Source organism: Anser anser (genome assembly GCF_964211835.1).
Source record: "Anser anser genome assembly, chromosome: 14".
Classification (NCBI taxonomy): Eukaryota; Metazoa; Chordata; class Aves; order Anseriformes; family Anatidae; genus Anser; species Anser anser.
The window spans coordinates 3,074,457-3,100,937 of record NC_139735.1 but is presented as its reverse complement, the minus strand read 5'-3'; the positions used below and the strand labels follow the sequence as shown (position 1 = coordinate 3,100,937).

The window sequence follows — 26,481 nt, the reverse complement described above, 5'->3', positions numbered from 1 at the left end:
GCCTTAATTGAGGCTATAAACTAGCTCACGATGACACTTTCTGCCAGTTCCGTGTATCACAGAGGATATGCATGCACTGAAAAGTCTTAAATCATTTCTGGGCTGGGGCATAAAATCAATCTATTTAAATACGTTGTTTAAGAGAAAGGGTTCATTGACTACTGCCTTCCACTTCCACTAGGAGAGACTCAATGGTGTGTATAGACATACCCTCTGTGAAGTTTTTTTTCCCACAGGTTTTGTTTTAGCTGCTCCTGTATCAAAGCTCAGAGTGGTCAGCTCCCCTTGCTGCATGATTTTCCAGAGGCTTGTGTCAGCAGCGAGTTTTAGTCAGGGTAAAGATCAAAGGCTTTGATCTGCATTCATCTCTACTTGACTAAAAGGAAGCCACATCTGGAGAATTTATCTAATTCTGCAAGCTATAAATATGTATGTTTTTGGTACTATGTAATTAATCAAAAGGCTTAAACAGAATACATGTGCTAACCTGCAAAGATGCCGGATCGCAAACTGTAGGAACTGATGAAATATCTTCTTATGCATATTTCTGTGTACCTCTAAACCACTCGGAGTTTCAGCGCTTTATCTTTGTTTCAAGAGAACTCAGTACGAAGGGCACATGACTTCGCGGGTCCTTAAGAATTAAGTCATTTATTTCTACATAAAGGGCAGTACCAAACAGGCGTTTCCTACCCAGGAACACCACAGAGCTGTTACTTGCAGAAGTGTGAATCAGAACACTGTGCAGGCAGGGGCCTCAGTATAAAACTTGGATCTGGTCTGATTTTGAGTCCTGAATTTTTCATTCTCAAAATCTGGACCAGCTCATGTGTCTGGGTCCCAGCTCTGATTTTTCCCATTTACTCCAAATCAGCCGTAAAGGGCACAAAGTTTAATCTAATCAGGCAGCACTCTTAAAAAACGTAATCAGGCTCCAGTGGTGACTACCTGCTTTATTCTACTAAATACGCCTGATTTGATACCTAGACAATCGGAACTCCTGATTAGCTGAATACGCCACTCATGATTATTTTTAAGCTTGTGTACTTGGGCTGCAGGTCTTTCAAGAGTATGCAGTTGCGTTATTTCAAGGCCGTACCTAAAAGCTGTGGAATACGTGCAGCTGCTGAAATGGATGAGGCACGTGTTTGCAGATTAATGGCCAAGGTCTGTGCTGGGAAACGGATGGATTGGCAGATACGTCGTCTGGTTGGGAACCGCTCCCAAAAGTTCTGAAGACAAGAGTGGAAAAATGAGCAATGAGGAGAGCTCAAAAGATGCTCCCAAAACAAACAAGCAAACAAACAAGCAACGTGCTCTACACCAGCCGGGATTATTGCCTGCCAGTTTTGACTCTTTTGGTGGACTATTGCTAACAAATCTCTGTGGCCTGCAGCTGGCAGACCTAAGAGCAAGTTCCCCCAAAAAATAAAGCTCAGAAAAAAATAGTTTTCTTCGTAGTCATGACTGTCAATGGAATAATTTCTCTCTTTTAAAACTCCTTTTCCACAAGGTGGGGGGAAATGACTGCAATGAAACGCAAGTACCGAGGAGCAGAGCAGGACAGCTCTCAGTATCCAAGCAACACAGACACTCTGATCATTATTATTATGATTTCACCTTTTAAAGAATCTCCTCTCTATGGTTAACTTTCCATAATGTGCTTCATTAATATTAATGAAATCTCACAACTTGTGTGCGATGCAGCTAAGACATACAGTTTTGAGATGAAAACCAGGAAAGTTACATGACTGAAACAGGCACAATGACTGTAACAAAGTCGGGGCGGATCGAGCACTACTTCTCCCGATTACCCGGTCTTCTGGGTCAGGAGAACATGAAGCTGCCTCCTCCCCGGCACTAGGACGGCTGCTGCTTCTCATGTTTTCACAATGAGGGGTTAAGGTTTCAGCCAGCACCAACAACCACCTGTAACTGCACCCTGCATCCAAAACACAAGGAAATGGAGGAAACATACCACAGATCCAGCATTTATTGTACTTCTAAGCTTCTCCATCATTTTAGAAGAATTTAGAAGAATTTAGAAGATCAACTAGGCCAATTTAGAAAGCAAAACACTTTTGCTCCCATCTTCAGAGGACACTTGAGAAAAGTTTTGTTCGCTATTTCTGCCCATGCCAAATCCTTGCTACGGGCTCTGACCAGACACCTTTCCTTTGGTTTATCTGCTGGCACGCCCTGAAGCAGAGGATGATACTCAGCAGGAGGAAAAATAAAAGGACTTTTTTCGTGCTTAGTCATTAGAAGGTCAGCCTCCTGGGGAAATATCTCCTTACCTCTTTGCCGTGTTTAAAGCAGGATACTCACAGATCTCTAATTGGTATTCTGTTGACTCAGTATTTTCCTTGTCTGTTCACACCCATCACTGGGTAATGGAAATTTGATTACCGACAGTTTGCACCACAAGAAAATAAATGTCATGCTTTTAAATGGTATGCCTTCGTGGAGTCCATCCATTCCACTTTTTTCATTACCTGGTTTAGAGTAATTAATCATTATGAAGCCGTGTGTGCTGAGTTTGGGCAGAAGGGAACTCTGGACAGTGAAAGGCACATTTCAGACCGGGTCTCTGGGGTTTATTTCACCAGATTTTGCATGCTTGACTGGCCAAGTCTGCAGTATGAAAACCTAGGGGCAACACAAAAACTATAGGTCTACACTAGTTTGGAAAAATAAATCTGATGTTCTCAAATTTATCCCCAGGGTTGCAAAGAAAGAACTACTTTATTTGTACTGGGTGATTAATAATTAGCAATGAACAGTAACTGTAGAATCATCCCAGCAGTAACAAACATCCTGCACAAGGAAAGCAAACACGATGAAAAGTGTGCTACTGCATAGGTGCTTCAACAGACAGACTTCCTTTACAACACGGAGCTGCCAGACCGAAGACGAAAACAAAACCCCAAAATGACGAGGCAGCCAAAAATAAAGGAAGAAAACTGCTCGGTCTGCATGGATGTACTGGTGAATGCAGTCACACCACCAGTAATTCTTCAGGCTAGGAGTGTAAATCTGCAGTAAACCTGCCCGGATGGAAAAGGAAAGCCATCCTTCCCGCTGAATACAACCCGAGAGCCAGCTTTTGTAGATGCATCTGTCTTGAGATCGTACTGATGTCTGACGGGTCTAACCTAAGGCATAGCCCCAGCTGTGCTTGGCTTCCCTGGCCTCCTGCATGAGGAAGCAGGGCTGTGCACGGCGTTTTATTAACACCTGCAGGAGTTGTACACAGAGCTGTAGGGAAGAGCTGTCTTCTTCTCCCATCTCAAGATTACTTTGGCATTTCACAGGAGACCAAAGGCTGCTGATAATGTGCCTTCAACCTACACACAAGAAGCCCCATCTGGGACTAATCCCCCAGGAACAAGGCAGCTTGTCCTGCCCCGGGTGGAGGGGAGAAGTCAAAAATCCATCCGAGCCCCACCTGCCCCGGGCAGGGCTCGGGGGAGGGACCTCTGTGTACAAAACCACCAGAGAGGTGACAGCATGCGATGAAGATTTCAGTAGGTCTGGCCACGCTCGTCTGCACCAGGTGCAAAACACAGCTGCTAGGTCGTATGCCATGTTCATCAGCTGGAAACGGCCAGCGGGGACCTCTGCTCCTCCCGGCTTTGTAGGGTCACTTCTCACACCCGTCCCGCAGCCCTCTGCCTACCAGGAACGCCCAGCCAGCGCCAAATTCAGGCACGGTGGTTTCGGTAGAATTTAGAAGCTGTGAGCTGCAGGCTGTGTTTTACCTGTACATGCTCATACATAGGAAGAAACACGAGAATTGTCCAAGCAGTGCGGCAGCCAGGCATGGTATAATTATTCATTCCTGGAGCAGCCCTACAGCCCGTGAGGGCTGAGACAGTGTCCCCGGAAAGTGGAAAATCCAAGCAGCAGTGGCACTCTGAGTGGCTTTTTGATTTAATACGTAAAGACCACTTTTCATTTCACACAGGTGGCTGTCCTCAGTCCGCCTCCGATCGATCTGGGAGGGATAGAGGCCGACAGAGGGTGGGCTCTGCAGGCACCGACCACAGCCCTGCGCAGGGGCTCAGCGTTACAGCTGGGACCGAGATCCTGCGCTCCAGCCGCTGTGAGACTGCCGGGCACTCGAAAACCACCCTCACTTGAGCTCCGCACTTAAGGGTACTTCAGCTTATAGTTTAATCCTTCAGGAATAATGACTGAACAAGCACGCTATGTACAGGGCTCTCAGAGGAACGTCTAAAAGAACCACAGGGCATTTACTCCTCGATAGCCCAGGCATATACACAGATTGAAGCAGAGCATTAAACGTCTCCGGGCACTTGCAGGCCCTTCAGATCCCACACCATCGCTCAGCCTCTGCTCTCACTCTGCAGGATGCTGTCAGGGCTCCCCGTTAAGGGTGGCCCTCCAGCCCCGCAGCGTGCCCGCATCCAGCAGTGGTGGCTCCTTGCACCACCAGACACGTCCCCTCTTAGCGGCACTTACACATTTCTCTTTACTCCTTCCTGCTGCAGACTTTCCGCTCCTGACAGTCCCTTACAGAGAACAGATCTCCTCCGCCTGCCACCCAGGTCAGCATCCCTGCCTGCGCCCAGAAGGACAGACGGACAGTCTTTACAATAAAGGACACCCAGGGGCTCCTCACCAACTCTCCAAGCCCAGGCCCGAAGCAGGCCGCGTGCATTTGGACTTGTAGTGACTTGCTGTGTAACTGAGTCCATTCCTCCTGTTTGTTTTGAGTCTCTGCAGCGCGATTAACAGTGCTTCATGGCACTTCCCTGAAGCATTCGGCAGCTTTCAGACAGAGCAAGTCACCGAATTATTACCATATGCACACCAGCGCGTCTTTATTAATTGAGTACCCAGCCGGGAAAATTTCAGGCCTGATTTAAGCAATGTATGAACTAAGAATAACTTGAAAACATCTCACAAAGGTGCTGTCGCCCGGTGTTTACACCTGCAGAGAAGACGTTTGTGTGACGTGGGGGAACCAGAGGATGGATCTGACGAGGGGAGACAGGAGGAAACCCTTCCCCTGAGGATGAGAGAGAGGGGGAGCAAATCATTTTTCTGGGGAGTAAATAACCAGAGTTCCTGTCAGAAGGACTGCTTTAGCCATAAGCTAGTGAGGAGATGAAAAACTGCCATCAGAATGAAAAGTGCTAGGAGCAGCAGAAATGCATGCAACTGAAAGGTTAGCAATTGGGTAGGAAAAAGGAGGAAATAAATGCTGCAGAATCTTCCCTCTCAGCAGAAATTTAGGGAAAAACCTAGCAGACTGTTTAAAGAAACCGTTTACAGCGATTTTCTTTACTCCTAAGTTATAGCGCATGTTCTCCTTCCAGCTGAATGAGGCAGCCTTTTTGCTGATGCAGAACACATCCCGCTCGTTCATTTCCAGCACAATGCCCGGAGAATTAGGTGCACAATTCCCGTTAACAAGAATGGAGATTGCACACGTCTCCCTCCTTCCTGCACATCACAGCACACATAGCTGGAGGTGTGGGGCAGAGAACGCCAGACACATCGCTCCTGCTCTCGGCTATCGGGTGTTGGAGGGCTACAGCTGGAATCTCTGCTAAAACAGGGGAAATATTTCGCTGCTAGAGCCGTTCCTCCTATCTACCATTTACAAGACTGATGACCAGCCTCAATATGCAGCAGCTGAATACAAATCAGCCTGCTAGCTTTGTGTTGTGTGAAAACAGGAAAAATAAACGCCTGAATTTTACCTTCTCGGGAAATAATGCAAGCAGCAACACGGTCACATGCCTGGCTCCCAGCGTAATCTCAATCAGGGCACAATTCAGCTCTGATGGGCTTCTGTAAATATGTAACTGACCTTTCTAAGCGTGTGACATGGGCTTCAGAGCGGCTCCACTGCCTTCAATACCTGCCTGATCCTGTGAGGTGATGAGCTCCTTCAGCGCTCGGTGAACTCATCAGGATTTAAGACCAGGCAGGCTCGCAGAGCCGAGCCCTAAGTCCTCAATTCAGAATCCATGAAACAAGCATGACATTGATCCTGGACTTTGATGGACACACGGCTCTAGCCGGAGGCAGAGCTAGATTCATGGACTTCAGGGATAGAAATGTGGTGGTGTTTTTTTTTTTTTTTCTTCTGACAGAAAGATGGGAAATATCTTTGGAGAAAATGTTTCATGAGAAAATATTTCAGGACAAGACTTCCAACCTGGAAGCGGGATTATAACGTCTGTTTATAGCTTCTTTTAGCTGGATTTTTTTTTTTCTCTTCTATCAGGAAAATCACACGTATGGCTCTCTGACTGAAGCGACGGAGGCGCAGGGACCGCCAGAGCCCCGCTGGAGGGGCCGGCACCCGCCCGCAGCACAACGCCCTGCCCTCCGGCCGAGGCAGGCACGGGCTCCTTGCCCCTGCTTCAGGCCGCTGGTGGTCAGTGGGAGCCCCTGGATTCTGCAGTCACCAGCGTCCCGCACAGAGAGACATCACTGTGTTCACGTCCCGTAACTCCAGTTTCCGAACTGGCCGACCAGAGAGAGAATCTTCCAGTAAAGACACCGGGCCAGATTAATTCCGGAATTACAGCCTATAATATTGAGAGGAAACTGCTGGCGGTGTACAGGCTCAGACAGTTCGAAAGACGCACAGCATCATTTCGTTCTTCCGCTGTCGAAATAAAACAAGCTCGCGAGGGAACAGACAGTTAAAATTGAGCAGTCCGCGTGGCTAAAACGTGCTGCGCTCCGGGCTCTCATCAAAAGCTGCCTTTGTGGCACGTCCGCGCGTTTGTACAATCGGGGCACTCTGAGGCTATGCCGGCTGCAAATTCTGTTTCTCTCGCAGCTCTGAAGAGGAATAATTTCCGTGGAGCACCCGGCAGTGTCCCCGCCTGGAGCTGCTGCCTCCGAGCCTCCCGGCGCCTCTATAAATAGCAGATCAGCGGCTCACCTACCCCGAGCTCCCCACACACTCACTTCACTTCGCTGCCTTCCTGTTTGTTAAAGCTGTCACCATGACTCAGATTTCCCCTATCAGATTCTCTGCGCGGGGAGATTCCCAGTACATTATATGGCAGCGTGGAGCTATTGAGCTACTTAGGTTTATATCGCCTAAGCTGCTTAGGTTTATATCACCAGACGTGATACGCTTCTGAAGAGCTCGACGCTTGAAGCAACGTAATTACCATCAGAGGTCTCAAGAGCTCCAAACCGCTTCAGCTAACAGAGAGGGTCTCCATCGTTTTGATGACAATGCTGAGTGAAATAGTGTCAAAATCCCAGACAAACTTCACACACAAAACCAATGACGAACGCAGAGCTATGACCACCAAGCTCCGTGCAGGACTGCAACGTTTTCCTGATCTAGTTGCAAAATTCCCTACGACCTAGGCTGCCGTGCAACGCCCCTCCCATACTCCTAGCCCCCTGCTCAACCAAGATATCATTTACACTGTGAAGCAAAATGCTCTCTTGCTCTTTGGTTAAGAAACACAGTGATGAAGAAAGATGTAAATTTCACTGCCAGCACCCGTTTTAATAGCTTGTTAATTTTCAGGCTTTTATTAGAGTTGTTGAAGTGACTGGAACTTCTACACCGATGCAATCTTACCTCCGAACTCCTGTAATGGCACTGCTCATGTATTCATCAAAGCGCTGGATTGTTTGTACTAGAAATCTCCAGATAACCTGCTTACGCAGTGACGTTAGAGATATCTGTCAGGCCCTAATATTTCATTTCCTGCATAAATGTTTCATAGGCTCCACACTCTGAATGTGAAAAGAGTAAAATACTCCTTTGATCGTTCATTTGAAGTGTTTTCTGCGTCCTTTCAAAATGAATGGAACCGTGCAGTCAGCAGTGAGACAATTAAGTTGGATAAACTGATACGCAGATATCTAATGACATTTGGCATGCTTTACGGTGATGTAAAACCGAGGAGTTTCCCTCTTCTCCTGTATACAGCTGACCTCTATTTTAACAGGTTTGGAGGTGAAATGTCCCTGAAGACGCTGCCCAAACTCCCCACTCACGTTGAATGTTCCTAAGCTGCCCCGGTGCCACAGGTAACTGCCCTGTGCCGTACACGTCGTGGCTGTGCCAACCTGAAGATTTGAACCCGCACGTGCCCAGCGTTTCCCTAACCCTGTCATGAGTCCTGCCCTGCCCCTCTGAATTCAGGGACAACAAGTCTTGTGATTGGCGTGGATCTGTTTCTCAGAAAAGACTAGAAAATTCTGTATTTAACGCCTGCAGTTAACATAGGCACAAGGCAGCAAGGCAGACTAATTACAAGAGTTTGGAGCCCACCCTTCTTTAAGCAGAGGTGCAAGCTTCGTTAGAGCCGCAGCTGGGATGAGAGCTAGGCTGCTTGTTGTGTTGGTCCTCCCTAACTTCCACCTGCTTGGTAAGAAGATTCAGTTTCTAAAGAACAAAACCATGCAGCAGTTTAATTTCTGGTACTCTAGAACACTTCAGGGATTGTTTTTAGAATGACGGAATTGCACAAAAATAGAGGTGGAAGGGAAATCACCTGGTCTATGAAAACCTGTAGCCTGTTTCTGGAGCTGAAACTGTACTGAGGACAATCTGGGTTCTTCCTTCAGGTGTGCGTAACTCTGTAACTATATATATTTTCCAATGAAGTGTATGAATTGCCAGGCTTATCTATTTAGTTATTAAAAAGATGATTAGGAACGGTGAGCCAACTATCCTTCTTGGCGGTTCTTATCGTTTTGTTATTTTCTTCTACTTGTGTGCCTGACTTCATTCCCTGTCATCACCTCCCTTACGCTGGGACCGAAAGCCCCCGGAACGAGGCCACGATGCTGGCTCTGCTCGTGCGGGCTCCTGGCCACGACCAGAGGTCTGCGACGCCCTAATACCTCCAGTACTGGTGTGCCACAAGAGCCCAACGCCACGCACTGCAAACATGTTTTCACATTGCTTTGTAACACCAACACGTGCGAATTTTACTTGTGGCGACGCTTCTGTTGTTATGTATTTTTATCAAGGGAGCCAGTTGCAACAAGCAGAACCCTGAGACGGTTAAAGCCTACTTCGAGTTAATTTAAAATAACGCACTCTCTCTCTAGACTCGTACATCTTTACAAAGAAAATGGCAAGCAATCCAGAACATTCACAGCGTAACGACATTCAGATGTGTCTAGGCATAAATAGCAACTTCTAAACCAAGAATTTGCCTCTGGAGCCTTTTCAGTAGGCCGTCAAATAGAAAATATTTAAAGGGAGACTATGATAGTATAATTTCCCTTTGTTTCAGGCAAGGATGGAGTGAATGTGTCATAAGGCCCTGAGAAAGAACATGAGAAATCTCACAGTGATCCAGAATGAAAGGACTTCATTATAGACCAAATCCTCACCCATTTAAATCAGTCAGAAATCTGTTGACTTCAGTAGTCTTGGATTTCCTGACAGTTCCGACCAAAAAACAAATACATAAATAAAATTGAGCAGCATGTTGCACAACGTCAGGCCTCTGTTTTCTCTTCCCAAGTAAATTACTAGGGATTTTCAGAGGCAGTAGTTGCAGGACCCGGCCCTAGGCGTGTTTCAGAACGCAGGCAGAGACCTCACTCGGAGCACTGCACCCATGGGGGACGTGGCCGGGCCCACCAGGGACTTGTGACAACTCCTTGAGCTAAAGCCCAGACTTCCAGAAGGGAAAAACTCTTTCCACGTGTGAGCATAGTTGGGGTTTCTTTGTACAACAGTAAGTAGTTGGGATTTCACTGCTAACAAGTTGCTGTTTTAATAAATTTACACGAGAGCGCCCTTACGAGCGGGTGGTGCTCAGCCCCCAGCACCTGCTGAGAGCGCCCAGGGGCAGCACTGCTGTCCTCCCCGACAGGAGGGGGGTGCAGGACTGCAACGCGCTCCTCACACCCAGATTTCCAGAGAAAGATGCGAGCCGTGAGTGAAACGGAGAGCTCTGCCTTCGCCTCTCGGGCTATTTATCGCCCTGTAACCACAAACACAGCCTTACCTACAAACACGGCGAGCAGAAAGCAGATGAATCACAATGCAAATAGTAATTTCTCCTGACTTATTTCTTTCTACGGAAGAGCAAGCACGCAAACAAACCCAGTAACAACACATTGAGTTCCCCAGTTTACTCCTTATCCCACTCAATAAAGGGTAGGCTTTGCTACCGCTTAATTCAACGGAAAAATTCCTTTAGGTCTCCATGGGAACAGCATTGGGCCTATAATACTTAACCATAAGTACCAAATTCTATAAGCTTTGGCTGAAACTTTTTAGTGTCCTTTTAAAGATCTCCGTGGATAAAGAACTTCAGGCTCTGGAGTCAATAAAGTCAATGAAGCAGCTTTCACAGGCATCAAAAGTTCACTTTCAAACTTTTCTACAAAATAGTTACTGGAATTTGGGAAAAGCGAGCACAAAGAAAACACTGTAATAACTAACACAATGACCCTTTCAACAAGTAAAGCGAGCAGTCTTTTAAATGAAATTGGACTTAAAGTATATTTGGACCAGACAGTGAAAGGAAATCCCTCACCAGCACATCACAAGGCCAATAATGTGTAAACAGATAATAGCAAGAGCTGTGCGGTTCATAATTAATTCAAAGGAGATGGCATTTCTGTCTTCTTCCCGGTTTTGGTCAGCCATCGAAGACAATCTGCCTCAGTCTGTGCGAAGTACCATAGTTCAGAACCGAATTCCTTCTACTCCCATCACAATAGCAATAACACGAAGTATTAAAAATGGCAACATTTACATTTACTGGACATCATATTTGTGTGGCAGAGTCCTGGACGACAGCCCGAACTCACACTGTTCCCTTCTCACCCAGCGAAGGCTGAGTAAGCCGAAACATATGTAATAAATAACGGGTGGTGACAATAACGAACACTGTTATTAATAACCCGATGCTGAGGCTGAACTCGAGTTCAACTCGGGACCTGTTCGGAGATTTGTAAGCAAGGGCTTATCTAGGATAAAAACCAACGTGGGTCGCAGCAGCTGGGGGTGACCTTGCTCTGGCCAAGTCGGTTGCTGGAGAACGCTTCAGGTTCCCCTCCGTGCCCCATCCCAGGGGAGCAGACGTGCCTCAGCTGGGGCTGCAGCACCCCCCGGCTCCGGGGTTCAGCCTTCGGTATGCGCACCCAACTGGCGGCTGCCAAAAGTATTCAGCTCAGGAATTAATCAGCCACAGCGGGTAACGACCCAAATTTAACAAACAAGGACAGGAACACAAGATCTTTTCAGTGGCGCGGGCTGAGGACTGATTGCTCCGTGCTACAGGTGGAGGCTCGGCGGCGAAGCCCATCCACCTCCGACACGAACGGCCTCTACAGCGAGGCCTCCAATAAATCAGTCAGCACCATGATACCATAATGCCGCCTTTATGCTGCAGTTTGACCCAGCCCTGGCACGTGCATAAGGGTAAAAATAATTTACTTTATGACATCACCGAACTCCTGATTAAAACGTTCTCATGCTGGGACTTTAAAATGCACTTTCTCTTACTAACATTTCCACCAGCTCAGAAAATCCCATGCTACGTGCTTCGACCACATCATAAAGAAAAAGGCTTCATTTTGGATGCTGAACAACGTATGCTGTTTAGGAGCAGTGTCTTTACTTTCTGGCAGGATACAGCCTTCACACAGACCAGCTCAGGAATTTCATTCTGACCCAAGTATTAAAAGGGATTTGCACACCCATGGAGGCTGGAATACTAGCAGTAGTGGGACAGTACCAAACACAGAAGATATCCTGTTTTAAAATCTCCATTTCCACTGCAGAAACATGGGAGAATGACAAGAAACCTTTAGGGAATATTGCAATTTCCACAGCCTTGTGATGCTAATTACAGTCATTATCAGAGTCTAAAAAGTTCTGAGCATTTTTTGTTCTCTGCTCATGGCAGCTGTGATGAGACAAACTCAAGGTGCAATAACAATGTTACACACACAAAAAAAATCCTAAGATCCACTTAATTTCAATATTACTACCTTTTTTTTTTTTAAGATTCTTAAACAATCAACTCAAAAAGCTTTCTTCTATGTACATACACACATGCATAATCCAAGGTACATTATTTTCTAAAATAACAACTTCTGTCCTTTGAATTCAGAGCAATCTGAGGAGCAGAGAAGCATATGGTTTTATATTTTGTTTGTTTGTTTTTAACTTTACCTCCTTTTTCCTTTGCTTCTTACACCATGTCTTTTAATATCGAGGCAATGGATTTTTGTGTATTTCCCTGTTTTAATGTAGGAGATTGAGAAAAAAAAAAAAAGAGCATCTAGAGGTTGACTGTGAAACTCACGTTTGACAAAACCATCCACACACACGTAACAACACACAATTCTTCTTTGGTGTCCCAACTTTTGGCTGTTTTTATCCCGAAAGCTTTTAATAAACAAAAAAAGAACGCATCCTGAATCACTCAGCGCTGTGGCTGCACGCCTTCCGTATGGCCCACGAGCTGGATCCCAGCGAGGGCTCGCAGCAGTGAGTAGCACAACACTCAGGTTCACGCCTTCTGACCTTGTCGGGTGCCCTGAAACACAACCTGCGTGATCGCAGCGTGCTCAGCTGCCTGGAGCAGGGCAGCAGCGTACCTGCTCGGAGGGCAATGCCTGGAGCCTGGAGCTTCATGGTCTTCATGGGCCCAAGTCAGGGCGTTCAGAGCACGGGGGGAGGCGGCACCATCCTCTTTTTTTTGCGCATTTCTTCAGCAGTCAAGAGCCTGAGTTTATTTCTCGCCTGAGGAATTCCGAACCCACGTTCTTACTTCCCAGGGGAATACTTTAATGCTACAGGGGAACAAAAGTAGTTTGTGCTCTCACGAAGCTCTTCTGTTAGAAAGATTAATGAAAACAGGAAAAGAAGGCCAGATAATTGTTTTATCCAGAAACTTCAAAAATAAAGCAGAGGGCTGGAGCAGAGACCTGAGCTGGGGCACCATACAAACAAATGCCTGAGCCGTGCTAATCTTCAGTCCCGTGGTCACTCGTTCCCCATTTGCAGTCCAACGAGCCTTTCATTCTTTTTTGCACCGTGGAGCACCATCAAAAGGAGAGGTGGAGAATGCCTCCTTGCCAAGTCACACATTATAGCAGATTGTCTGCTGATTACATCTTTCCTCTTCCAAAAAAACAACTCTAAACAAATAAGGCACGGTATTTGCCTGGGACAGTTTCCACAAACAGTAAAACCCTCAAATAAAAGCCCTAGGTAGGGAAGTCTGGCCAGATGATAAGGCTCTTCCTCTCCTCTGCATTTGGATATACATCAACAGAGCTCTCACAGAACCTTGACATGCAAAACACAGCGTTTTGCTATCTGCCTATATTCTCCTACCTGCTTACTTTGAGCATCTAAATGCCAGTGTAACGACTAGGCGATCTTCCTTTCTTCCTGTAATTTTTTTTTTTTTATTAGGGAGCTCCTAATCTCTAAGTATTTAGAGGTTTGTTTGTTTGACACATTGAATTAATTGACTATTAATACGAAACCTCCCACGAAGAGGCTTCCGACACACCACCTCAAGCTGTGATTCCTTCACGTCTCACAGCCTCGGGCCTCGACTCTGCAATTACCCACACCGGCGGCGAGGAATCCCGACGGGACCGCGCGCACGAGCGCGTGAATCACATTCGCCGAGATCCGAGTCTCGTCGCTGCGGCTTGGGGCTGGCTTTGGGTGAGACATCTTCGGGGAACCAAGGCCTGAAGGAAGCGGCGTTAGCAGGCGATGGATGCTTGGCACCTCCGCGACTGGCGGCAGCGCCGGCACGCAGGAGGCAGCGCTGCTCTGAGCCTGGCTGTGGCAATACCCCCAGCTGGGCTGCCCCCAAGCACACAGGGCAGCTAAACCACAGAAATACGGGACGGCCTGGGTGCGAAAGGGCCTTAAAATTTCCTAGTTTCACCCCCTGCTGCGGGCAGGGCTGCGGGGTTGCCAGCTGCAGGAGGAGGCTGCCCAGAGCCAAACCCCCCTCGCCTCTGCCTGTACAGCTACGAAAAATGGTGAGGGACGTGTGCGCGTGTCACAGCAGCACCAGGGCGGATAACGGGTGGGTAATTAAACGCGATCCCAGAGGGATTTCAGGTCACTCTTTGGGAACCCACAGGGAAAACGTGTGGGGAACTGCTCGCTGTCCGTGAGCCAAAGCCCCGTGAGGAGCCGTGCCCCCAACGGTCACGGCCACGAGCACTCCTCCGCGGTGCCCCCGCTGTCCCAACCCCCCGGTGCCACAATTACACCGCCTAATTAACTAATTAACTCCTAAATCACACGGGGGGGGGGGGCGGCCCCGCCCCGCTCCTCCAGGGCAGACGAGGCGCGGGACAGAGCGGAGCGCGGAAGCTGCCGGGGGAGCGCTTCCGGGGGCCGCGCGGGCCGCTTCCTGCCGGCGGCGGCCTGGTGCCGCGCGGGGCGGGGGGGGGGGCTCGCTGCCCCTGCCTTTAATTAAGTTTTGTGTTAATTTTGCGCCCCGTGTGCGCGCAGGGAGCAGCTGCGGGGGCTCGGCCCCGCCCCACGGGGGGCTCTGCGGTCTCTCAGTCCCTGCCGCCCCTCGCAGAGGAGGCTCCTCAGCCCCCAGATGCAGGCGCGTGGGTGCCGTTACCTCGCGGGGCGGACCCAGCTTGCGGCGCTGATCGCTGATAAACCTCCTCCCGCCCCAGGTCCGTCTCAGATACCCGTACACCCCCCCCCCAAAAAAAAAATAAATGTCCTGAGCTTAATCAGTCTGTGGCCAGGCTGAGCTGCAACAACCAAACTGATAGGAACTCTGGTGGATGGCGAATCTCTTCTCACATCACAGGAACAAAATAAATAGTGACACGGGAGGTTAAAGTGAGAAAAATAGTCAGAATTTTGACTAATTCGTAGAAAGAGTGATCTTTTTGGCATTAGATTTGTAAACATCTTTGCCTTGATGCATGGTTTGTGTTACGTACCACTGCTTTGGTAGCGCTGCTACGCAAAGGCAAACTGGGTCCTTTGGGGACTGTTACCAATTAGAGGGAGCTTCAAGATCTTTTAAACGTAAATTCACTGGCGTAAAGTGACTTCTCAAGATTTTAGTTCAGTATTACTTAGTACTAATTCTTTTAAGCCTCTACAACTAACCGCAATTTTCTATAACATCTTAGATTCTACGGTGCAATGGTTTTGCTCCACGAGCTCCCAACACGGAGCTGTCTGAAGGGCACTCCAAGTGCAGTGTTTATAATGCATAGCGCTGCTCCTATAAATCATACAACTTTAGGAGCAGGTGAGGTACAAACTGATATTCCTGTTCCACTGCATTTACACGGATCAGCTTTCACTAATGACAATGGCAAATAATAAATATTCTCTCCTCCAGCTGAAATAAACTTTCATTGCTTTTCAGGCAACATTGAGCTGCATTTTTTTTGTATGGGACTTGAGAGTTTTAATACGTAGGTAATGCTGGCTGGAATTATGACAAAGGGATTACAATTTTGTTGCTGGAAGGATAAAAAGGCCTAATTCGGTACTATAAACATCCGCCGTGGTTTACAGAATAAAGGAAGAAATCAGCATATCAGCATTTACAAAGACAAAACCGAAGTTATTTAAAATTGGCAACTTCAGGACATTTGGCACCTCTGTGAAACAGACGTGACGCCAGGTTCCAAAGAAAAACTCCATTCAATCTACAGTCATGTTCTCTGCTGTTGGTAATTCATTTTTCCCCATCCCACGGGAAACTAATGGGACACCTGTTTAATTATTAGAAGATACTCAGGACTATATTACAGTATCAATATGTGAATATAGGACATACTTAGATGAGAATACTTTACAGCTTGGTAAAATAGAATGTCCCTGGAAAATAAAAGGTGCTGCCTTATTATCGAAGCCTGTGATGGGGCTGTCACAGCTCTGTTGCTGCTTTAGGGTTACATCCGTTTGCCCACTCGAAGGTGGCAGCTACCAAAACTCTTCCTCATACAACTGAGGACGCACAGAACCAAGTCAAACACTCTTTGGTGTGGACGTATCCACAGCGAAGGCAACGATAGCATGGATTAACTTTTGTTTGTAAGGTGCACGGCATAATCAGTATGTAGCAAAAGGGAAAACAGACTGAAAATGAGCCCTTTGACAGAGATACAGAAGGAGAGAAGGATGTCTTGCACTGAGGTTATGTATTTAACAGTTTTACATGAAATATTTATATATAAAAACTTTGTTAAGTGCTTTTTCTCCAATTTAAAAATCTAAAGAATTCAAAAATAAGGCATTCAATATTTGAAAAAGTACAGATTTACAAAATGTGTATATTCTGTCATGAAAACTCCACACCAACATTATACACTTGGAAAAAAAATACAAACAGGATATATTACAAATTTATGTAGCAATAACTTAGTTCATACCATGCAATAAAAAGTACGTTAATCAAGATACACAAGCTTTTAAGTTTCCTAAACTGGAGGGCTTAATTCTGTTTGCAGATGAGTTTTTATGCAAATTCTTAGAGCTGTGGCACTTGAAATTTCTGGTAGCCTTTCTATTGAGAGTTAAATTGTACATAATGATTATGAGGATGGAGAGTAACGAAGCAGCTGTTACGAGTCATTCCAACTTTGTTCGACAATAGCTGAAACTCTTTTCTCGTATTCACGTTTGTTCTCCTGATAAAGTTGTGCTGCCTGGCTGTTCGCCGGACTGTTTGGATTAGGTTCATCAAGCAGAGACTGCAAGAAGGAGAGAACAAAAAGTGAGGCAAACCAGCACATTTTGGAACAGGGAAAAAAAGACAACAACTTATAACCTGCAAATCCAATGTTTAACAGCATGATGCCAATTGATTATTTGGCCATTACACCACTAACGTCATTCAGGTCTAAAGAGGGGCTCCTAAACCTCACTGTAGGAAAATAAAACCAATCTCCCAGGAGAAAAGAAAATGTGTATTTTTACTGTGCCACACCGTATTTACTTAATCCAAATTAAGTAGATTTCAGCAGTACTGTCTCCTTGAGGAAGTCACAAGCCAAGGCTTTGTGAAAAGGTTACACTATTTCAAACATTATTTAAATACTACAACTGCTTGCCTGTCTTGACTGAAAACAGTTAAAAATGAATCCAAACCAGTAACTGTTTTCCTGTAAAAATATCCACTGGCAGTTTTGTAGGTCAAAATCGGTAATTACCTAGGTCAGCACCTTAGTCTTTATTTGACCTAAAAAGCTACTGCTTAGTCTGCAGGTATTTGAAGGTCCCTGATACAGACACCCGCCAGCCACACCACTGAGCTGTCTGTTCTGGAATAGGGACTAAGACTTATACATGCTTAGTTGCATAATACAACATAATTGTTAAAGAGATGCAAACTTACCTGAATTGAAGTTAAAATAGATGAAACGTCGTATGTTGGACTCCATCGATTCTGAAGAATATCTAAACATATGCTACCATCCGCATAAACTGTGAATACAGCATAGATACCACTTAGAAACTACCAAATTTATTTTACATTCTTTCATTAAATACCATTCAAGGAATTAATTGCTGTATCACTTCAGTCTGTGTTTAAATTAATGCGTTAGGACAGAGTATAGCAGTTATGCCTGACACTCTCATCTGGTCTGACACCCTGTATTTTGAAGGAGACATATTACTGGAAGTAGCGAAACACTTCAGAGGGAAAGGAGGAAGGGCCAAAGAAGACGGCACTAACACAGGAATTGGTAGACCCAGACCCAGCTTCTTGCTCCTCCTGTGTGACCGGCCCAGATTCACACCGGTGTGATGCCTCCCAGCGAGCAGAGGCATTTGCTGCAGGCATGGGATGCACTGCACCAGCCGAGGCTCTCGCAGTCACCACGCGCCAAACGGGGAGCTCTGTACTCTGCTTTCACACGCTACACTCAGCAGGAGAGATGCTAAGGCAGACAACAGAAAACACTGAAAAGCGTGCCCGAAGTTCTACTTCTGTCTGCACAGCTATCGGGAGTCTTAGCACAGAAGCTTGTAAGAAGCTGAGGTTTGTCACGCCAACTGCTACACCCTGTTCTCTGCATCCAACGACTGGATAAAACCTGTGAAAAGCTGGAGGAGGAACCGCAGCACTCTCTCTCAGGCTGCCCTCACAACTGAGGCAGGGTCAGCCCCTTCCCCTCTGCTCTCCCTTGTGACCGTGCGCTCTCACCTGCCTCCTGCGCTGGCACTGGTTGGCACAGGGAAGCCCATGAAGGCACTGACTAGGCTGAAGCCTCACCTGACAGAAATGAGTAACGCTGGGCTTGATCAGTTCCCTGCTTCAACTCGAGACGTGTCTGCACAGACAGGAGCGCTGTAAAATGGAGGGGGGCAGGGATCTGCAGCAGGACTCCCCCTTTATGCCAGCCTCAGCACAGCTCCTGCTGACAGTGCTCGCACACGGTGATATATATTGATTAGAAAAAGATGGACGGCTGCTTCCTAACAGCACCATAATTCTCAATTTTTTCATCAAGCAGCTACTGCCTTAGACATCTACTTAGGAGGTGGCAGTGGATCGAGAGAGAGAGCTGTTGAGCATCCTGGAGCTTTGCAGAATACATGACTGCACCATAATATTTAATGGGTGTTATGGCTAAATAAAATTGATTTACTCACCATTCGGATGGAACATTTTTGATAAAAACCTAACAGTCGGAGGTTTATTTGGATATTCTTCTGAAAATTCTATTACTAGTTTAAAAGTACCTGTCCAAACAAACATAAACACAATCAGGTGATTAAAAAAAAAAACAAAAATCCTCCAGGAACATACTATGTAAGTTAATTCACGCGCTCCGCAATCGGTATTTCTTCCCACCATTATACAAACAAACCTCATTGAATCTGATTTCTTTTCAGATATTTCAAGAGATAATGGAACTATGGAACTCCCACTCGGTAATAGCAATAACAGCAGCAGCAGCTAGGTCCAACATCAATTATCCCACTGCCCTCCTCCCCATTTCTCTGACCAAATATGTCTGCTCTATGGACTACGGTGACTTTAAGGTGTTTCATTAAGAAGGCACCGTGGTGCCAGCAAAGAAACCCTGGAATTTCATAATCAGCAATCTCAGCCTTTGGAGCTCCTGACTGATTCACTGAAAACCTTTATTATGGATCAGTGAATAATTTACTGTAACTCCTCCAAGCCAACACAGAGAAAACCCCATCTGCTGCTGATTATTGCACTAATACTATAATTATTAAACTCATTATTCCTCATAATAAGGGAGGCTCATTACACAGCAACTTCCATGTTTACATACAGATCGGGTATCCCCTCCTCCCCTCCCCAAGTTCTATATTCAGAGCAATTCAAGATTTTTCACCTGCTCTTAGTTAGAAGAGCAGAGATGAATCAAACACGCTACAAAGACAAAACCAGAAAAGCATCGTGCTCAGCTATCTTGCTGAGCTTAGCTGTAGAGACGTGAAAACATCTGGCAGCATTAGGCCAACTTCCCCCACTAAAAACTGAGCGTTGTGTGTCTAAACAAGCCTCGATGTAAGCATTGCTTCACAGCTGTGTAACGGACCGCTATGACAGGACACCACTTACAGCAAAATACGGTATTCCCAGGGCCAACAAGACCTTACTCCTTTACTTTTTCCTTGCTTAGCTTGTTCCAACTTCTATAACATCTACTGTTTTTCACAGCAGAACAATGTTAACACTGGCAATATTCACAAGAATGACGGAAGAAATAGAAGTTAGCTGCTTACCATCTTCAAAAGGTGTCCCTTCTGGCCTGAAAGGTTTAAAAAATAAACTGGTTAATAATGATCATTACTTCTAAACACGCATAATAAATATATATCTTCTTCCTCATCCTCTTCATGACAGAAGTGGATGCAATCACGTAAATATTTAGAGAACTATCCAGAGGCAATTTCTGGGAACTCTGTCATAATTAGCAGTTTCCCATATCAATCTGCAAGTCCAGATACCCACTGCATCATCACCCCAAACAATACATACGCCATGTGTAAGGCTAGAGCTGAATTAATGAGCAGATTGCTGGCAAGCAGACTTCATTTTTACGAAAGAACATAAGATATACCCTACAGAAGGGGACCTCTAATAGATATAGATACATATATATATATATATATATATTATAACCTGTACCTCATTCTCCTGGGAATCAATCCAATCACTGCTAATACATCTGGATTTAATAGCCAAGAACATGTGGTGCTCTTATGTACTTTTAAAGAGCAAGCCTGCTTTTTCATAACCCAATTCCTCTACAATCTATTCATTAAAACACAGGCAAACATTATTCAACAAAAGGAAAGAATTAAAATTGTTCATTGCCTTTCTTGGGCATTCTTTATTACCCTCTGAAAGCAAATTTTCCCTGTGACAGGAAACTTTAAAAATAAATAAATAAAAAATGACCAAGTGTGCTGAGTGGACATCCACAAAACAAAGAAAGCATTATAAAACAAACAAAAAAACAACACAAGGAACAGGTTTTATTAGCCTTTTGATGCAGGACTTCATAGCGACCAAAAGCTCTTACCCAAATATAACTGCATTCCACTGCATTATATTATTCTCAGACGGTGCACCACTGACACCCACAGGAGGGTCTTCTTGCAACCTAAGAATTACAAAGATAGAACGACAAGCCTTATGTAAGTGAAATACCTCCACCTGCGAGCACAATTTAATCACAACAGCCGCTTTTTAGAAATCTTCTCTCGTTCCAAATTAGCGACTACCCCAAGTGTTACGTGCAGAGTAGCAATGATCCAAACACAAAACTACAAGGTGATGCACACCACGAGTGCCTCAGGCATCACACCAAAACACCGCGCCAGCCCAACGGGTTAAATCCAGTGTTCAGGGAGAAGAGCATCTACCCTCAAAGTAACTTACAGCCCCACAGCTGGGATTTATAGTACTACGCAGTAAATCGTGAAAGAGCAGAAAGAGTGGCTGCTGCTGGCTGCCACAACGCAGAAGAGCACAAGTTACAGCCAGAAGCAAGGGCTGCGCACCACGCAGTGATATTTACAGGGCACGCTGGCAGGAACCAAGGGCAAAGCGCCGTCACTTCAACTTTTTCTGCGTCCCCAAATCTGTGCAGGACGTGGCTGCGCTTGGTGTGAGCCTGCTTTGGCTGGCAAGCTGCCTGCTTCGAAAGGGAAGAGGGAGCAAGGGGGAAACCTGCGCGCTGCTCCCCGTCACCAGCTCAACAGATGTAAACATTTGTCTCTAAGGCAATAGTGGAAGCGTTTAAGTGCTTTTTAGTTCCTTAACCCTTGGCCTAGGAAAAGCACACCGCGCACTGACAGCTCCGTGAACTACGCACCCTCCTGCTGCCCATCCTCTGGGGCACCGCTGAGCGTGCAGGCCGGATCCCCTCCGAGCCGCGTTCACATCCCTGCTGTGGGCACACGCAGTTGAGGCAGCTCAGTACCCACAGCACAAACCACCTACTGCTTTGGTCAGGAGCAGGAACCTCTCCCGCGCCAGCCCGCGTGCCAGGGACGATGCCGGAGCGCTCAGCCCCACCAGCGGGGCCGGAGGATGGCTCCGGGTTTCGGATCGATTCAAAAAGCTCGTCTGCGCCTTACTGCCAAAAGGTCTGACTCCCGAGGGGTTGTGGCAAAGACTGGAGGCTAAATTGATCCGCACAGGGCCGGGAAAGCCTTTAAAATTGTTCGGGGAAATGTATTTGTTGCCCCTTTTTTAACAGCAAATATATTTAAAAAATAACCTCTCTCTCTGATGGTTTAGGCAAATCAGATGATACAAGATCTGCTGGACTGCTCGCCCTCCACGACTCTTGACAATTGCAGCATGCAAAAGGAGTTTATATTTAACAAAGTGAATCACAGTTCATGGCGCACAGTCTGTTTTTTAGTATGAGGTAAGAGTAACATAAGGCTAAATAAAAATATAACTTAGGGGTAGGAAGGAGAGAAGTAAAGAACTGACAATGAGAAAGCTGAGTACGTTTTTGGGCATTAAAGTGGTCAAATATTCAATAAATAAATGTGCACGTGGTCCATGTTTCGCTGTGCTCACTTGGTTAAACCCTTCCATGGCTTTAGTCTTCTCCACCTTAAATTTCAGAATTATCAAGTCAGCCCTTCTGAGATCACAAGATCATAAAAAAGTCTGATCGCTGTCTTGAAACACTACCTAGTCCTTCTCCCTGAAGGAATCACTGATGTTTGGTCACTTGTGCAGCCTAACAACATTAGAAAACAACGAGTATCCTGTTGTGATTTGAACGGGAATCGAGGACCACCAGCCACCAAACACTAACACCCGAACAAAACCCGAGAATTAGGGCCTGCACCTCACGAATCCCAACTTTTTTGGGCCGATCAGGCCTTTTGGCACCGCGGCTCTGGGCAGCCACGCAGCCCAGCGCCACACAATACACGTCAACTGTTTACCGATGTATTTTCAGGTCCTGGTGTAAGACGGCTCCGCTAAAAAAAGCGACGCTATCAAAGCTGACTCACCTCCAGCAACTTGGGAGCCGCTCCGGCCCGGAGCGATCCCACGACACGCTGCCAGGTTTACCAAAAAAAACAAAAACCACCCCAAACCACACACCGACTTTTTCCACGCTCCGCTTTACGGCCGTATTTACATGGCAGACGTAGGAAGTAAGTTATCCCCGAGCCTGTGGTGCAGCCATTACCAATTAAAAGCCCCCAGCTAATAACCACTGCTGCGGCACCGGGTGCGTGGCACAGGGACCCCTGCTGCCTGCAAAAGGGGGGGGGGGGGCCCTGGGCTGGGCGGCACCGGGCCCTGCGCCCCCCGGTTCTGGGGTGGTCTCAGGGCCCAGAAATGGGGGGGGGGGGGCAGAGCTTGGGGGGCCCAGAACTTGAGGGGGGGGAAGTTGAAGGGGGGGCCCCAGAACCTGAAGGGGAGACCCCAAAACCTGAGGGGGGGGGGCGGGGAAGACCCAGAACTTGGGGGCGGGGGGGGGGGAGAACTGAGGGGGGAACCCAGAACTGAGGGGGGGGGGGGGGGGGGGCAGAACTTGGAGGGAGGGGCCAGAACCTGAGGGGAGGGGGCCCAGAACTGAGGGGGGGGGGGGGGGGGGGGGGCAGAACTTGAAGAGAGGAGCCATAACTGGGGGGGAGGGGGGGGAATTTTTTGGGTGGGTGGGGGCAGAACTGGGGGGGGGGGGGGGGCAGAACCTGAGGGGAGCCCAGAAACTGGGGTGCCCCAATCCCCTCGGCCCCAGCCACCCCCCGGCGCCCCCCAACCCCAGCGGCTGAGAGGAAAGGAGGGGACACCCCGTCCCCCCCCCACCTCACACCTCCGCCCCCTCCCTCACCTCTTGAAGTCGCGCATCAGCCGGCGCCGCGCCGGGGTGGACATGATGGCGGCGGAGCACAGTCCCCCCGGGCCGCAGCACCGCCTCCCGCCGCCGCCCGCACAAACAACCCGCAATGGCGTCTCCCTCCGCGGGGGGCGGGCCGCGCCGCCGGGCCCGTGACGTCACGCGGAGGGAGGGAGGGAGGCGGGGGGAGCGCTCGGCCCGTTCCATGCCCACCGCCGGGGGGGGGGGGGGCGCCCCGCGGCACGGCCCACTGAGCTGCCGCGGGGGGGGGGCGCTGCCCGGCCTCACCTCAGGTTTTGGGTTTTTTCCCCCTCATTTTTGCTTAGCGCCGTCGCTCCAGCCTGCCGCTTCGAGGCCCTGGCCCAGTTCGCACGTGGAGGCTCGGGAGCCAGCCCCAGAAGCGGGATTTTGCTCTGCGTGTGCTGCCCTGCTCTGGGCTCGTGTTTTGGGAGGTCACAAAAACGCCACAAGACCCGTAACGAAGCGCCACAAATGAATGTCCTCGTCCTGCTGTCATGCTCTCACAGAGCACCGATCGCAGGCTTAGTCCAGCCCAAAGGCCCAAAGCGCCTTCTTCCCACGGCTCGTGCCACAGCCGCGCTTCAGCAGCCCGCTGGCACCGGCTGCCTTTGGGAAGGGGCTGCCCTGGGTACCCACACCCGGCCTGGCAGCTCAAGAACCTACCCTTCAAGGGCATCAACCCAAAATTGTAACCCCTTCTCCCACTTCAGTGAAAACATGCTTGAAGTGAGGTACACGCGTAAGAACTCGCACAAAGCCTGACGCTGCAAGGCAGCAAGCTTTCTCTGGAGGCGAAGGAGCAAGGAGCGATCCTTCCCCGGCCACCAGCACGCGGCTCCCCGCGCTCCTGAGAAACGGCTCCCACCACGCAGCCCTCTCGGCCCGAGTTGCCTCCTTCTCCCCACACACGTGCTTCAACTTTACATGCCGCCGCTGGTCCTCCAGCTTTTTGCAGTTTATATTTAGCTCCAGCTAATTCAGAAGGGAGAAAGTAGACTGTAAAAACCAAGCGCAAGCTTGGACCTGTATAAATAATTAACAGCAGTTCAACATCACTCGTTATTCCGCTGTTAACATGCGCCCTGCCGCAGCTGCCTGGGCCTGGCAGCGAGCACATCCCCTACCCAAAGGGCTGCTCGAGTCACCCCCAACACCCCCACCCCAAAGCACCTCCACACCTCTCCTGGGGGCAGCCACCAGCTGCGTGGAAATGCCCCTCACAGGCACCGAACAGAAGAGTTAATTCTGAAATCCCGCATAGTTTCCACTGGACTCCAGAACCTTTTCAGCAGAATCGCAACAGCAACAGTATTTCTTCTCCTTTGATACCACTGGGGAAGAGCAAAAGAAACAAGAGGTCACAGCAGCTTCCTTAAAGCTTCCCTTCTGCTGCTTCCTTGAACGCAGGCATCAGCCAAGCCCTTACCAAGCCCATCATCTTTATTTTTAAATTATTATTTTTGGAAGAAGCCTGCTGCAGTCCAGCTCCAGGCCCTTCCACAGCAGCCGGGAGGCTCACCCGCAGCAGGGCTGGCAGCGCACGAGCAGCCGAGCACGCCGAGTGCTCGCAGCAGAGGGCACTGATCATCTGTCCTCCTCCTGGGCCACACGGTGGGCTTGGACAAAGCCATACCCACCAGGATGGCCTCACGGGTGTTGGCATTATCTAATTTAAAGTTTTCTTTTTAGTCTTACTTGGCAGTTAAACAGGTGTGGCTGGCAACTTCATTAGGAAATTGAAAGCTTTAGTTTTTTTCCCTCTGAAGAATCAGCTGCAATTTCTGTCCTGTTGATTGCATGGAATATGTAGGTGAAAAAAACTTGCTCATCAGAAATTTCTTTCTAGTTGTGTTTTTGATTCCTGTTTTTCCCCAGAAATGATATTTGATAGAGGAATACATTACATAGAAAGGTGGCACTTTGCAGCACAGCCATTCCATCTTAATCTTTAATAAACATTATATTTGTGTAGAATTTTTGTAAAACCGGAGCATTTCTCAAATAACTTTGTCCCTTCATAAGATGAGAAGCTTGAGAAGTAAGAATGAAGCGAGCTGCGTGCTTTCCTGTTTGTTAGAGCAGTCCATGCTCCTGGTAACGTCATGATTCCTTTTTCCGGGTCACTCTCTCTTTCATGCCACTGTGTCCCTCTGGGAGGAGATGTCTGCATTAACATCAGCCAAACCCACGACTCCAAACTTAGGGAAATGAACAAGCTGAGTCACCTGTTAGACACCACTTTTGTTCTTGCTCCTTGCAGCAGCCGAGGAGCGCCCCGGGTACCGTGCTGTGCCAGGTACCTCGCTGCTCTGCAGCAGGCCGCCTTTCTCCCCAAAACGCTCGGGAGCAAAGAGAAGGGCAGGTGGCAAAGAAGTGACTGACTTGCTCTCACCCTTAGCTCCTTTATAGAAGCAAGTAAGTGGTGCCGAAGTACAGAGGAGAACTGAGGGGTTTACCCCCAGTGCCTCCCCGCTGCCAGCCCCAGCCCCAGTCCCTGAGCCCGTTACTGCCTCTGGGCCCGCCTCAAGCCCTCAGAAAAACAGCCTGCAGAAAACAACCACATGTGGGGCTCCCAAAATATCTGGCTCTTCTAACAATTATTCCTTGAATATACTCCAGCACAGTGTGCAAGTATTTACTTGGTTTACTCAGGGGCACACCACCGACAAGCGAAGCCCAGGGCCACCACACCTGCCTCTCCCCTAGGAGCAGGGGGAATACCTCCCCTAGAGTAAAATTCAAATTTGGGGAGAAAGTTTTGACGTTCGTGGGAACGGTCTGTTTCAAGCAAATAGTGGAAGGGCACGTGTGAACGCTGGTGAGCTATGAAATACCCTGACTGCGGGGTGCTGTCACCGCGTGTACCTCTGTACAAAGGCACTTCCCTGCGTGACCTTAGCAAGCTGTGCGTGTTCTCCGCGAGGCGGAACCCCGGCTACGTCAGGCCAGCAGACAGAAAGCAGAACTGGCTGAAAGGCCACCACTTCTTCTTTAATCCAAAGGTCAGCTTCGTGGCTCAGACTGCGTGCTGCCCCGGCTTCCCCAGGTGGCGTTTTTTGTCAGCTGTGGATTACATCACGTTGCTCTGGCTCTCTTCCCAGGATACTGAGCGCACACTGGCCACAAAAGGGGTGGTGT

At 48.0% G+C, this 26,481-nt stretch overlaps 1 protein-coding gene and 2 long non-coding RNA genes across 4 annotated transcripts; 2 read left to right on the top strand and 1 right to left on the bottom strand.

Annotated features, from left to right (window-relative positions):
* Positions 1-3,992: 3,992 nt before the first annotated feature.
* LOC310881508 lies at positions 3,993-16,304 on the top strand. Its single transcript, XR_014572440.1, has 2 exons — positions 3,993-14,051; positions 15,375-16,304. It is a non-coding gene; the product is annotated as an uncharacterized lncRNA (long non-coding RNA).
* On the bottom strand, positions 16,139-24,928 carry UBE2B (ubiquitin conjugating enzyme E2 B). 2 transcript variants are annotated; one of them, XM_083798931.1, is made up of 6 exons: positions 24,863-24,928; positions 20,527-20,607; positions 19,724-19,749; positions 18,614-18,703; positions 17,352-17,440; positions 16,139-16,707 (listed from the first exon to the last, which is right to left on the bottom strand). In XM_083798931.1, exons 2-6 carry the CDS (start codon positions 20,550-20,552, stop codon positions 16,579-16,581), a joined length of 360 nt encoding a protein of 119 aa, XP_083655057.1. In that variant the 5' UTR covers positions 20,553-20,607; positions 24,863-24,928; the 3' UTR covers positions 16,139-16,578. The 2 variants fall into 2 exon arrangements, with proteins under 2 accessions (XP_083655057.1, XP_083655056.1); XM_083798930.1 differs by lacking the exon at positions 24,863-24,928 and adding an exon at positions 23,317-23,471.
* LOC310881507 lies at positions 21,324-25,312 on the top strand. The gene is made up of 2 exons (XR_014572439.1): positions 21,324-22,633; positions 23,649-25,312. It is a non-coding gene; the product is annotated as an uncharacterized lncRNA (long non-coding RNA).
* Positions 25,313-26,481: the final 1,169 nt, after the last annotated feature.